This window comes from Eubalaena glacialis, chromosome 15 (assembly GCF_028564815.1).
Source record: "Eubalaena glacialis isolate mEubGla1 chromosome 15, mEubGla1.1.hap2.+ XY, whole genome shotgun sequence".
In the NCBI taxonomy this organism is placed as follows: Eukaryota; Metazoa; Chordata; class Mammalia; order Artiodactyla; family Balaenidae; genus Eubalaena; species Eubalaena glacialis.
Window position 1 is genome coordinate 57,672,176 of NC_083730.1, and position 15,091 is coordinate 57,687,266.

The 15,091-nt window shown below is 35.2% G+C and overlaps 2 protein-coding genes across 3 annotated transcripts in view; one reads left to right on the forward strand and one right to left on the reverse strand.

The window, feature by feature from the left end:
* The window catches only part of METTL4 (methyltransferase 4, N6-adenosine), a 34,204-nt gene extending 26,799 nt beyond the window's left edge, over window positions 1-7,405 (reverse strand). Inside the window, exons 1-3 of one of the 2 annotated variants that reach the window (XM_061169838.1) lie at window positions 7,331-7,405; window positions 6,203-6,599; window positions 4,620-4,682 (exon numbers count right to left, since the gene is read on the reverse strand). In XM_061169838.1, the coding sequence (XP_061025821.1) occupies window positions 4,620-4,682; window positions 6,203-6,592 (453 nt within the window). In that variant the 5' untranslated portion in view covers window positions 6,593-6,599; window positions 7,331-7,405. Of the gene's footprint in view, window positions 1-4,619; window positions 4,683-6,202; window positions 6,600-7,307 lie in introns of both variants that reach the window. The other variant, XM_061169839.1, reaches the window with a different exon arrangement.
* Window positions 7,406-7,523: 118 nt separating this feature from the next.
* The window catches only part of NDC80 (NDC80 kinetochore complex component), a 61,135-nt gene continuing 53,567 nt past the window's right edge, over window positions 7,524-15,091 (forward strand). Inside the window, exons 1-6 of the mRNA XM_061169950.1 lie at window positions 7,524-7,598; window positions 8,914-9,023; window positions 10,421-10,498; window positions 13,358-13,481; window positions 13,586-13,758; window positions 14,452-14,554. Of these exons, the coding sequence (XP_061025933.1) occupies window positions 8,923-9,023; window positions 10,421-10,498; window positions 13,358-13,481; window positions 13,586-13,758; window positions 14,452-14,554 (579 nt within the window). The 5' untranslated portion in view covers window positions 7,524-7,598; window positions 8,914-8,922. The remainder of the gene's footprint in view (window positions 7,599-8,913; window positions 9,024-10,420; window positions 10,499-13,357; window positions 13,482-13,585; window positions 13,759-14,451; window positions 14,555-15,091) is intronic.

Below are 15,091 nucleotides of genomic sequence, written 5' to 3' on the forward strand. Positions count from 1 at the left end.
TTTAAAAATGAGCAAAGGACACGAATAGGGACATGAACAGACATTTCTCCAAAAAAGACATACAAACGGTCAACAGTACATAAAAATATTCTCAACATCATAAATCATCAGAAAAATGCAAATCAAAACCACAGTGAAACACCACTCACACCCATTAGGATGGCTGTTAAAAAAACAAAAACAGAAAATAAGTGCTGACATGGATATGGAGAAACTAGAAACCCTTATGCATTGCTGGTGGGAATGTAAAAATGGTACAACCACTGTGGAAGACAATAAGGCAGTTCCTCAAAAAATTAGAATTATCATATGATCCAATAATTCCATTTCTGGGTATATTCCCCAAAAAATTGAAAGCAGGGACTAGAACTGATATTTGTACACTCATGTTCATAGCAGCATTATTCACAATAGCTAAAAAGTGGAAACATCCCAAATGTCCATTAACAGAAAAATAGATAAATAGGCACTTCCTTGTTGGGGGAAAAAAAAATCATTCAGGAGATAAATAATGGTGATGGTTACAAAACAATGTGAATGTACTCAGTACAACTGAATTGTACACCTAAAACTGGTTAAAGTGGTAAATTTTATTTTACGTATATTTTGCCACAGTAAAAAAAAAAAGCTACAAAAAAAAAGCTGGTTCTTTGAAAAAACAACAACAACAAAATAACAAGCCCTTAGCAAGAAAAGGAAAGAATACAAATCACCAACATCAGGAATGAAAAGGGGTATCACTTATCATCACAAATCCTACGGACATTAAAAGCATGATAAGAGAATACTATGAACAACTTCATGCCAATAAATTTGACAAGTTGGATGAAACAGACAAATTTCTTAGAAAATACAACTTGCCAAAATTGACATAAGCAAAAGCACAAAATGTGAAAATCCCTGTTATCTATTAAAGAACCTTATATTGTTCCTAAAAACCTTCCCCAAAAGGAAACTCCAGGCTTACATAATTTCACTGGTGAATTACTTCAAATATTCAAGGATGAAAAAACACTGATCCTATGAAAACTTCAACAAAGAATGTGTAGCAGATGGATGTATACGGATGTATAGCAAATGAAAAGATTCTCAACATTATTAGTCATTAAGGAAATGCAAGTTAAAACCTCAATAAAATACCACTACACACTTAAAAGAATTCCTAAAATCAAAAATCTGATGATATCAATGCTAGTGAGGATATGAAGCAAACAGAGCTCTCATACTTTGCTGGTGGGAAATGCAAAACAGTACAACTACTTTGGAAAGCAATTTGGCATTTTTTTATGGAGATAAATATAACATTAACCATCAAACCAAAAATACCATTCCAACATGGAAATTTAAAACTCTATTACAAACAACTCTTAAGCAAATCTCTAGAAAACCATGATATTTCAATGAAATTTCACATCATGACAATTACAACACAACATATCAGAACCTACGGTATGCTGCAGTGCCCTGAGAAAAAAAATCATAACATTGAATACTTCCATCCAAAAAAAAAAAGAAGAAAAAAAATGAACTAAGACAACTCAAAAAGTCAAAAAAAGAAAAAAACAGAAGGAATAAATTAAAATGGATTAAAGCAGAAATAAGTTAGACATTTTTAAGGTAAATTAATTTCAAAAACAACTAATAAATTAGGCAAACCATTAGCTAATCTATCAAGGAAAAGGGAGTAAATATACAACATAAATAGTGAAGGCAAAATAACCACAGAAACAGACTATGCATAAACAAATTTGAAAAATTAGATGAAATGGATAATATTCTAAGATAACATAATTTACCAAAATTGACTACAAAAGAATTTTTTTTAATCTAAAATTCATTTCCAAAGAGGAAAAAGGAAAAGCTGTCAAAGAAGCATCCCCACAAAAAAGCAACATACTGAGATGAATGCAAAGGGGAGCTCTACCAAACTTTTAAAGAACAGATTACTCCAGAGAATTGGGGAGAAAAAAAGAAAAACTTCCAACTTCCAACACTGAAATATGTAAATATCTGTATATAATTATATATATAAAACAAAAAAATTAAATACATCAGACCAATCTCACGACTGTCCCAAATAAAACATTAGCAAACAAAATCCAGCAGAACATTTAAAAAATAATACATCATGGTCATTTGGAATATATACTACAAATGTAAGGTGGTTACATATGATTAAAAATCAAAGGAAAATATTAGGAGAAAAATCATCCATTCAATCTCCATAGATGCTTAAAAAACATTTGATAAAATTCAGTAACTACATTGATAATAACACTCAATAAATAAGAATACAAGGAAACTTCTTTAACATGCTATTTCCAACTCAGCCCAAAACCCAGTGGAGAGGAAATCATCTCCTACAAAGTCAGGGACAAGGATAGGTACTCTCACAAATGTAACTTAATATTGTATCATATTTTCCAGCCTATACAATTAGAGAAGATAAATAAATTACAGATATAATAATTAGAGAGGTGTAAGTAAAACTATTAATATTTGCAAGAGTTATAATTATTACCTGAAAAATCAAGACATTCAATTTTTTTTAATTAATGCAAGATCTATATAAAGAAAATTTTATAGAAACTTAAACAAATGAAAAGACACATTTATGTTTTGGAGTAGGATCACAACATCTTAAAGATGCTAATAGTAAATGTTTATAAATTTGATTGCCATAAAAATTCCAATAGGTTGTTTTTTCTAACCAGACACCAAAATTGATCCTAAAATTCATATGGGAAAATAAACAAAAAGCCCAGGAAAATTCTGTAAAAAGTAGCAATGAGAAGATGGCCCAGGGTGGGGGGTGGGGGGTGGAGGGTGGGGAATAAGTACTACCAGATAAGATATTAAAACATATTCACATTATAAAATCTCAAAAGAGATTGGCAAATAAATAGTGAGACAAACAAGTAAGACTTAAAGTCCAGAAATAAACTCAAATACTTATGCGAATTTAGTATATCAAGCATCTCATATAAGGAGGGGAAAACTGCATGAATAATGGTAGGACATATAGGTAGTCAATTGGATCCATACCTCACACTGTATACCAGGATAAAGTCTAAATGGATCAAGATATAAATTTGAAATAAAATCATAAATGTTCTAGAATAAAACACAGGAAATTATTTTAAAACCTTGAAGAAGGAATACTTCTCTAATTATGATTCCAAAATTCAGAAGTCATAAAAGAAAAACATGAATAAATTCAACTAAATGAAAATATAATATTGTCTGCATGGCAAAACCAAAACCAAAAAAAATCATAATTAAAATTAAAATGACAAACTGGGAAAAATATGCTTGTAATTTACATGATAGACAAAGACCTAATTTCCCTAGCATATAAAGAGCTCCTATAAATCAGTAAGAAAAAGAGCAATCCAATTTTTTTAAGTATGCAAAGGAAACAAACAGTTCACATAAAGAAATACAAATGAATTTTAAACATACAACACTTAACTACATTCATAATAAGAAATGCAAATTAAAGCCATACTAAAATACTATTTTTCAACTATTAGATTGGCAAACATCAAAAATGATAATATACTGTAATGGTGAGGATGTGGGAAAACAGGCAAAATTATACATTTCTAGTGTGCTAATAAGATGATACAATCTCCATAGCAGCAATTTGGCAGTATTTATCAAAATGTTCAAACCCTCTGACCCAGAAATTTGACTTGTCGAAATTTATCCTGCAGATAGCACACATAAATATAGAAAATGACATGTGCATACTATACCTAAATGTCAGCAATTAAAGATTAAGTAAATATAAGTAGGAAAGACAAGGAGATCTAAAACAATTTGTACCCTCTGTTTCCTCTCATTTCTTTAACTCCCAGATCTCAGTAACCTCTAAGTTCTAGAAATACATCCTTCATATTATTCACTTTCTTCTGCCACTATCGTACGTTGTTTTACCTACTGACAATAGGCTTTTATAACTCAGAAATTTTCTGGATTTAACCAATATAGCATAAGTTTACTTATGTTAAATATGTAAATGAGAAGTATATGAGGTTTTAATAAAAATTGGTTTAAATTGTTCATTACAATAAAAGTAATGATAAATCACTCCACTGTTAAATTCTAACCTTGATCAAAATGATTGCTTGAGGGACTTCCCTGGTGGCGCAATGCTTAAGAATTCACCTGCCAATGCAGGGGACACGGGTTCAAGCCCTGGTCCAGGAAGATCCCACATGCTGCAGAGCAACTAAGCCTGTGCGCCACAACTACTGAGCCAGCGCTCTAGAGCCCGTGAGCCACAACTACTGAGCTCGCAAGCCACAACTGTGAGCCCACGAGCCACAACTACTGAAGCCCGCACGCCTAGAACCCGTGCTCCGCAACAAGAGAAGCCACCGCAATGAGAAGCCTGCGCACCATAATGAAGAGTAGCTCCCGCTCGCCACAACTAGAGAAAGCCCGGCAGCAGCAATTAAGACCCAACGCAGCCAAAAATAAATATAAATAAATAAATCATAATTTTTAAAAAATGACTGCTTGATTTTTAAGAACATCCTTATTTACGTTGTCCATGTATTTATACTAGTTCACATTAACCTTCTCAAGTCATCAATGAATATTTTACACCGTACCTTTGTATGGTATTCCATAGCATCCAATTCACCTTGATTGAAATCAACACATCTCTTACGCTTCTAAAGAGTAAATTACAGGGAAAAAAATTATGTGGCCATCCATCAAAATAATGATATTTTGAAATATATTAGTACTTCTTTTTTCTTTATCACATTTTCCATATTGTGTATCTCATTCTTTAAGAGGTAATAATTAACTACTGAGGTCGAAATAAGTGCAAAGAGTATGGACTAAGGAGGTAAGATTTCCCAAATAATAATAATTATTATTATTACTATTACTACAAACTTAATGGGTGATAAAAGGCCACGTAGGCGTTATCTACTATTAGTAAGAACTAGTACGACATAAAATGGCACTGACATCCACAGAACACAAGGAAACTGTGACACTGTATAAGAGTCACCAGTGTCATCTATCAGTTGATATATGGTATAATTATTCTGAACTTTTCTTAATTTCTACAACAAAAAAAAATTGCAATGTACTTTTAATAGATCTTTATGTGTAATCTGAGGATTAGGTATAAATAAGATATATTAACACTGTTCTACATCTAACAACTCCATAGCAAAGAACATGTAAGACTGCAATATAGAGCAGTCTTTGTACTTTTTTGTACTTTGTACAAAGCAGGGACTTTGTACTTTTCATTGCTGAAATCTCAGTGCCTACATGGTGGCAAACTCCTAGCGGGCTAACAACAAAAGCTCGTTGGCTGAATAAATACATGGACTCTCTATTACTTTCCTTATTCTAATTCTCAACATGCTTTCTTATTTAGTATCTTTCTTCCCCACTCAATTGTAAGATCGAAAAAGGCAGAGATTATATTTATCTTGTCTCATCACTCTTTGTACAACAGCACACAGAAAGATCTCAAACATTTATTGGGTGAATAATGAATGTAATTCCTATCTCTAACAAAGAAAATGTTAATATAATCTATCTGAAATGGACTTTGTATAAGCACCTCTGAGCTCTTCAAATACATAAAAAGTATTCAAGCATAATTAATTTGACTCTATATGACACTCTCAAAACTTTTGATTGCACCAATGTGTATACAAATATATATACTTTAAGAATATATATTTTCCATAGTAGCTGTCTAGTTTTATCACTAGAAACTTTTCAAAAATATCACCCTTCTTCCAAATTTATTATACAAGCTTATCCCCAAAGGATAAATCTCTAAAATTCCCCCTTCATACTGCTATATACTGCTTTAGAATTTTACAGAGAAAGAAACATATTTTTGAGCAAAAATAGGTGTAAAAACATGCAATTAATACGAAAACCTAGGCAGACAGGGTTTCTTTTTTTGTTACTTAGTTTTGTTTGTTTAATTTACAGAGCATTCACTTTTGAATCAACTTTGCTTCTGAAATACGCAAATTTGGTCTTCTAAGAATGGCAGAATGTTAGCAAAAAGTTAAAAATCACTCTGGATATGCTAAAGTCTTATTATGCTTTATTGACTATTCTTTATACTTAGTAAATCACAAGATATTTGAGATGCTGGAATAATAAATTTGTGTTCTCTGTAGAAAAATTTAAATTTCTTAAAACTTATTACCTTCCCATTAACAGAAATGGAGATTTCTTTCTTAACATCATTTACTAGATCTTCCTTTTCATTACTTTGTTGGCATTCTTTGTGAATAGCAGAAGTTATATAAGGTTTGGTGACATCAAACAGTTCAGATCGAAAAACATATTTTTGTATGAACATTTCACAATTTCCTCCATCATCATTTTCTGGCTTAGTGGTAGAGGCAATACAGGTAGCAGAGGCTTCAAAAGAGGACATAGAATCCATGTGAAGAGTATCAGGATGAACAGAAGAAGTAGGCTCATTTTTACTGTAACAAGGCTCATGATGCTGGTGAAGTTCATAACTTATCTTGTTAATGAAAGAAAGATGATCCAGTAACCATCCTGGTGATAGCTCACGCACCACAGACATACTCTTCCTTTAAAACAAACAAACACCTCTGAGAATTAGACACTAGAAGTAAAACCCAACTTTCCAAATTAAGTTCTAAACTCAGACAGGAAAGGTGACGTGCCCAAAATTACAACTGGTTGATGGTACAATTGCTACAAGACCCTGGTATCCAGACTTCAGCTCTGAGCTCCCCTCCCGCCACCCACCACTCTCCAAGTTTGGGGCTGTGTTTGCCTCTGAGTTCAAACGCAGGGAAGCGGGGATGTCATATTTTAGCAAAGTAACCTACTGTTCTCAGGTCCCTTTTCTCTCCTAATTCTCGGCTCCACACTAGATCCTCCAGCTTTCCGCAGGCCACCGCTAGAGCACCTGGAACCCCAGAGAGCACTCAAGCTCTGAGCCCGAACCCTGGCGGCGGCCTCAGCAGCGCGACCCTGGGGCCGACTGCGCCCACACTCGGCCGTCACTATCTCCTACCTCGCCGCCTCCCTTGTCAGAAAAGTGCACACCGCCTTCCCAGACTTGCTTCATGAAACAGCACCCATCTAAACAGTGGTCCTGAAAGACACTCCTTTCAGGGCACAGGAAAAAAAAAATCTCCTTTTCTAACAGTCAACGGGAGCCGCCATGTTGCTGTACGGAAAAAACGTTTCCAGGGCTGCCTGGAGCGCTCTGCTCGCTACTCAGGGACATAAAGCGCTCGGGTGTTCACAGCTAAATTTAAGGGACGGACCAGACTTCGCACAGGACGCTTACAGCTGCCGGGAGACGCCCGAGCGCCGCCGTGAGGCGGCGGCGCTTCACCAACACGCAGAGTTCCGGCGACGAACGGCGCGCGAGAGTTGCGCACGCGCGCGCATGTTGTGCGCGATGACGTCAGCGCCGCCGGAGATTTTAAAATTCGAACGGCGCCGGCGGGTGGAGGAAGGAGTTTGTGTTTTGGCGGCTGACGTCCTGTCTAGCGGGCAATAGCACGGTTTACAGCAGTTCGGTCCCTGCGTCGTGTCGGGAAGCTGGAAGAAAGGTGACTAATGACTTTGGGTTAATTTTGTTCCGGCAGCACTGGGCTAGAGGGAGAACGCCAGGGCGCCAACAAGTTAGATTCACGGGCCCTGAGGAGCGACGTTTTGGTGTTTGCTGTTGTAACCGGCCCCCGGGCCCCATCTGTGCGAGGCGCTGGTTTCCCGGAGTCCGGTAAATTTCTTATGGCAGTGATTTTCCAAGGGAGAAGGGGAAGGCCAAGGTGACACTGATAGGGTAAAGAGGACATGGAGAGAGGAAAAGGGGAAGAATGGATGGTAGCAGGGAGAGGAAGAGCGAGATGAAGAACTGTTTGCTGTGGTGCGTTTGAGATACTAGTGTAACATCCTGGTGGCCGTTTAAGGAGTACATCTTAAAGTCTTAACCTCAGATTTTAAGAGTACATTTTAAGTGGAGATTGGGAGTGGACAGATAGGTGAGAGTGGAAAAGTTTAATAGATCAGAAGCGTATACTGAAGAAGAAATAGCCAAACAAAGAAGGAAAGAGTGTAATCAGTTTAAAAGACAAAGGAGAGCCCCAAGAAGTAAAAGGATAACCACAGATGTCCACTTTCTTGGAAGGGGCAGGACCTGGAAGGGCTAGGTGTATAGTGTCTAATGCGTCAGAGTTAAGATAGGATCAAAAGATGTGTCAGTCATGAGTATCTCAGGAGGAAACCGTTTCAGTAGATGGGAAGGGAATGAGATGTGAATGTGGTCTGAGAAAATGGAAGCAGTCTGTAGACCAGATAATTTGTCCTTGATGAAAGGGAGATTGAAGCACGAGGGGCAGTAATTGAATAATGTAAATGGGAAACAGTAAGTTAAGGACAGAGCAGGAGAGATGGACATTAGGAAAAGAAAACTGAATAGCTCTGTTCCAAGACCAAAGAAAAGGAAACATCAGAGGTAGTTCTTGTCAGTAGCCTCTGACTTCCCATTGAAATAGGCACAGCCAACAGTGGTGATGTGGTCTGAGTTAGGATTTAGGAGTTTAACTACCATAAATACCCTGTGAAGGTAGGAATCATACCTTATTCACCTTTGTATTGTTTGCATTGCTTGCACACTCCCTCGTACATGGTAGGCAGTTAGTAAGTGTTTATGTGTGTTGAATATTTTTAAATGGAGTTAGATAGATGTTCCCTGCAAATGAGGACTTCACCTTACATGAACAAGCAAAGATAGCCCGGGAAAGATTATCTTGAAAAAACAGTGAAACTTGGCTGCCTTTTGTTTGAGGGTAAAGATAATAGTTGTTGCTTAATGTACCATCTATGTCTGGAAAGACTTGTTCATTACCAAATTCGTGAATGCAGGTCATAAGCATGAAACGCAGTTCATTTTCCACCGGTGGTGCTGGCCGCCTCTCTATGCAAGAATTAAGATCCCAGGACTTAAATAAACCAGGCCTCCATACCCCTCAAACGTGAGTACCTATGTCTTATTGTCTTTGGCAAAGAAATCTGTAAAGGAGATTAATACAATGATGTAGTATGAGTGATATTGTGATGAATCTTATCTGTTCTCAGTGGTACCTAATTTGGAGTCAGTGAAGGCTAAAAGTGGGCATGTTACTAGGTGTTGTGTTTTATCTCATTTGATACTTAAATCTCCAAAGCCACGTCTTTTGCTAGGCAATCCCTGAGGGACTGCTAATTCCTTTTCAGCACTCTTTCACTCTTTTATTTTCCTCCTTTACTGTAGAGCTGCTTGTTTGAGCAGGTTCTCTGCTGTAACTTCTATTTACTGAGGTGTATCCAACTAGCACAGTTCTCAAGGGTATTATTTGCCCTGACAATTAGCTGCAGTTTAGTAGCAGCCTATAGAATACCACTTCTCCAAACTATTTCCTCAGGATTCACTGGAAAAAAAAAAGGTGCCCAAAAGAACTTGCTATCACTATAGTCAATATCCTGTAATGATCTGTAATTGAAAAGAATCCGAAAAAGTATGTGTGTGTGTGTGTGTGTGTGTGTGTGTGTGTGTGTGTATACATCTCAGTCACTTTGCTATACACCTGAAACATTGTAAATCAACTGGACTTCAATTCTTTTTTAATTTTTTTAATAAAAAATAAAATGAGGGAAAAAAAGAACTTAAAATCATAAACTAATTTTTCCCTATGAATGAATTTCTTACAATTGAGAGAAGGCTATTTGTAACCATGTTGAGTTCTGTCAGTCCTTCTCTATTACCAAGGTACAAGTTACTTGCTAATTGTCCTTAAGTTACTTGGGTTTACATAGTATGAGCCTCTGCTACTTTTAGAAATTTGAAATATTTGTACATTTTTTTCTTCTGAAATCAGAGAAATGTTTTGTACTGTTGCACATTACTACTCCAAAAGATTTGTGCCTTGAATTGCATTCAAAGCTAAAAGGCTGCCTTTGTCAATGTTTCTGGTCTGTAGTTGACGTAATGTATGTTCTTAAGTGTAGCTGCAGTCTAATAAAGAGTGAGCCTCAAAAGAAAAAATTTTAAATGTGGCTATCATTCTGTGATTGAAAATATCTATTTTTAAGTCATTTCTTTTCCTTTGAAGTTGTTATCCATAAATGTACATATTTTAGGATAATTAAAATTACAGTGTAGATATGGGGGTTTTTCCTCCTTTTTTCTTAACATTTTAGTGTTAAAACTCATACTATGTTGTAAGCCTATCCTATTTTTGGTAGCTATGATTGCTGCTAAAAATTTTCATGATTTTGAATTATTCTTATAGGTAATGAGGAAGAGGGGTTGGTTCCAATGTATTTACAAAAGTTTCTGGAACTAATATTTTTCCACTTATTTAAAGAGTTTGTTTTTCTCCTTTTCTTAAAGCAAAGAGAAATCAACCTTTGGAAAATTGAATATAAACAAACCCACATCTGAAAGAAAAGCCTCTGTATTTGGTAAAAGGTAATGTTTTTTAAATTAATTCTAATGGAAGGGATTCTTATAGCCATGGATTGAGCTAGATGCTGTCAAAGTACAAAAAATTAAATGGCATGGTCCCTTTCAAGAGAAAGTTATAATCTAGTTTTCCTCTGTTTTAAATGGTTAAAATGGTTATATTTGCTTTAGGTTATGCTGAGATATATCAGCACATTTAGACCACTATTTCATTGTTACAAGTGAATACTTGGTTGAAAATTCTACACATAGCTTTCACATACTATGGAATCATAGCATTTTAAAATTAGGAACCATCATCTAGTCCAACATTTTAGCCAAAGACTTTTTTATACTCAAATATTAAAGACTCCAAAGAGCTTTTATCTTGTGGGCTGTATCTATTGATATTAACTATATTAGAAAATGAAACTGAGAAAAAAAAATTAGTATGTATTAATTCAGTTTAAAATAACAATAACCCAGGACTGCGCTTGTGATCCAGTGATAAAGAATCCATCTTCCAATGCAGGGGACACGGGTTCTATCCCTGGTCGGGGAACTAAGATCCCACATGCGGCGGGGCAACTAAGCCCACACGCCACAACCACTGAGCTCGCGCACCTCCACTAGAGAAGGGAAAACCCGCACGCCACAACTAGAGAGAAGCCTACATGCTGCAATGAAGAGCCCGCACGTCGCAACGAAAGATCCCACATGCTTCAACGAAGATCCTGCGTGCCGCAACTAAGACCTGAAGCAGCCAAATAAATTAATTAATTAAATAAGTAAATATTAAAAAAATAAAGTAAAATAACAGTAACCCATTACATGTTAATATAAATAACATGCTTTAATTTTTTAAAAACAAAACTATTTCAGTAAGAAGAGTGACATTTATATTTTTGCAAATCTCTTTAATGTCTGGCTTAATAGAAGATAGCTAAATTCTCATATCTGCTTCTGAATTCAGTCTGTTATAATATCTGACATCATGTAGCCAGCCTCTGGAGAACTCTACTGTACACTCAACGAAAGAATGAGAATGAAAAGTGTGAAAAAAATCTTAATTTTATTGTGAAAATAGTTTTGACTTCTCGATCCCCTAGGGCACACTTTGAGAGCCACTGTCTAGGGTAGATCAGTAGTTGCCTAGGCTGGGGGTAGGGTAAGGATTGACTGGTAAGGGGGATGAGATTTGGGATGATGGAAATGTTTAATATCTTGATCATGGTAGAGATTACACAGGTGTAAATATTGTCAAACCTCATCAAATTGTGTGCTTTAAACAGGTGCATTTTATTCTAAGCAATTATACCTCAATAAAGTTAATTTTTTAAAGGAATTTCCAACTCCAAAATAGAGAAACTGTTCATCTCACCAAAAACAAAATATAACTTTGTTTTAAAACAAATGTTTATTTAATTATTTTGAAAATATTTAGAGATGACATATTTGTTACCTTATGAAAAGTCTTTGTCATGAACCCAAGTTAAACTGTTTCTGGTGTTTATTCTAGTTGATAAAAAATCTTAAGGCATGTTTTGTAATGTAACTTTCATCTCAGAGCTGAATGTCAGAGATAATGATGATAATGATTATAAAATCTAACTTTTGCTGAGCATTTTTGTAAGCCAGAAAAGTGCTATTTTATATCTCTTTTAATCAATCCTCAGAACTGCCCTATGTGTAGATACTGTTATTGTCTTCATTTTAGACATTAGGAAATTAAAGCACAGAGGTTAAATAGTTTACCCAAGGTCATACAACTAGTAACAGAGACAGAATTTTTAACCAGACTCTGGTTCTAGACCCTATTCTCTTAAACTATAAGTTGAATGATACAGTATTTTGACTGGTTGGGAAATTTTTTTATAATTTAAAAAGCTATCTATTAGTGCAGTTTTGTGTAGAATAAGAGCTGAGTCTATACATGTATTCTTTCCTAGTAAAAAAAATATATTAAAGATTAAGTAATAGCAGTATGTAGAAAAATGGATCTCAAATAGCAAATTCTCAGGGGAAGAATTAGCTAATTAGCTAGTTAATCAGAGCAGTGGCATCAGAGAGCCCAAGCTAAAGAACTTTTAGAACCTGGTCAGGAGAGAACTTGAAAGCAGCAAGCAAACATGCAGGGAGAAATTGTTTTGATGAACAGAGTTCAGACATTACAGCAGTGTTCATTGTAACTCAGTTTTGTGGCATCTGTCCAAAAAGGAAAATTATTGTCCCAAGGATATTTAATAAACTACAATGGTTAGGTAAATTGGGCCACAAAGAGAAGCAAAAGAAACCATTATAAAGATTTAAACAAATGATGTTTTGTTTTGAGAGGAGGGGCTTAAGATGGAGCATATATGCTATAGCTATTAATGACTAAAAAGTAGCAACATATTTATGGTAAATAACAATCAGATACATAATATTGCACGACACAATAACGTTCATGAAAAAAAGCACAATCTGTTTCAACATCTCAAATTTTCCCGCAATAAATAATGGCAAATAAAGGGGTTGGAAGTGAAGGAGCAATCATGGAGGGGCAAGTAAGATGTTGAAAGAATCTGGGTTATTGAGTAGATCTGGAGAACAGTTGGTGCAGAAGACCTAGTGGACTCAAAATGCACAGTTTTAGAGGATGATGTATGTGTTAGCAATGCAGAGCACCAGAAGTGTATTTTTCTTCCCACCTCATTTTCTACTTTAATCTTCATTATTTGCTCTTTTTTTCTCTGCTTTGAGTAAGAAATCTTAGTTAAATAAAAACCAAAGAATTGAACTTTCATGTTTGATGCTGATGTTAAAATATAAAATTGCCTTGAAATAATTTAGGCTTGACCACAGAAGGAAATAATTTTGACTGACTTTTTAAAAATATGTTTACAGAACTAGTGGACCTGGATCCCGGAATAGTCAATTTGGTATATTCTCCACTTCTGAAAAAATCAAGGAGCCAAGACCACTTAATGACAAAGCATTCATTCAGCAATGTATTCGACAGCTCTGTGAGGTATTTTATAATCTTAAATATTCGAAATTGTGAGTGTTTTCTTAAGTATTTTTCAATAATTTTCCTATTGTAAAATGTTTGATGTTTCATAAAAATTATTGTAGTTTCTTTCAGAAAACGGTTATGCATATAGCGTATCCATGAAATCTCTACAAGCTCCTTCTGTTAAAGACTTCCTAAAGATCTTCACTTTTCTTTATGGCTTCCTGTGCCCTTCGTATGAACTTCCTGACACAAAGTTTGAAGAAGAGGTTCCAAGAATCTTTAAAGATCTTGGGTTTGTATGTTATATTTCTCATTAGCCTAGAGAGATTGTTGGAACACAGAAGAGAATGAAACTCAATAAGTGTGTAAAGATTTTGAGTTAGAGAAATAATATATTTTAAGATGGTCACTATGGGCCACATATGCAAGATAAATTGAAAAGGCAAAAAAAACAACTTTTTGGAGATTATTACTGAACTACAGATGATAGATCATAAAGCCCTCAACTACTGATGTGACGAGGAATAGATAGAATAGGCTAGATACTGCAGATTTTATAGAAACAGAAAAGATAGGATTGAAGGCCTGGTGAAAATGGAGTAAGAAATTCCAGAAAAGCCTGTGTAGAATAAACGCAGGGGGAGAAATGGATTTGAGGAGGAGAAATACATACATGTGGTTTATTTGGGGTACATTGGATTTGAGGGAACAATCTTTCAGGAGAGAAGTCCAGCATGTTGGTTGTAAATCAGGTTTTGCAGCTTAGGGGATATATGTACAAAGTAATCTGCAGAGAAAAAAAAACAAAAAATACACAAAACCGTTTGAGGGTAAGAAGACGAAGGAGAGAATCTCAACAAGTATCTTGCTTCTAAACAAGTCGACACTGATAACGTGGAATTTTTTTTAATGTAACTTCTTGCTTAATTTAGCCATTATTTTTACAAAATTAACATACTGGCTTATGTTTTCTGATTTTTCATAGGTATCCTTTTGCATTATCGAAAAGTTCCATGTATACAGTGGGGGCCCCTCATACGTGGCCTCACATTGTGGCAGCCTTGGTTTGGCTAATAGACTGCATCAAGGTATTTGATTTCTCGTTTTAATTATATATATAGGAAAGATTTTTTTTTCTCTCAGGATATTTATATTTCTCTCCCAATCTTGCTTTTACCAATTATCTCAAAATCTGCACAGTTTTCAGTTTTCAAAGCATGTTTGATTTTAAGTTCTTCAAAATGTTAATATATGATTCCAGAGGTGAGGAAAGGAAATATAATGGCAAGGAGATCATTTGCCTTCATGAGGTTTTACAGCTCAAAAACAAACAAACAAACAAACAGAAAAAAAAAACACAGCAAAATAAGTCAGTAGGAATTTCCCCCATAACATTAATTTGGTTTTCTTCCCCTTTTTATTTAAAATCCATATTCATTGCGAAAGTTCTGGAAAATACATAAACGCGTACACAGAAATTGGTATACTCATAATCCCACAACTCAGAGGCAACAACTTAAAACATTTCCTTAGGATATAGTTTTAAAGGTGCATTTTTGCTATGCAAATTACGTGTATTTTTTCAACTTTTGATACATATTGACAAATTTCCCTCCAGAAAAATT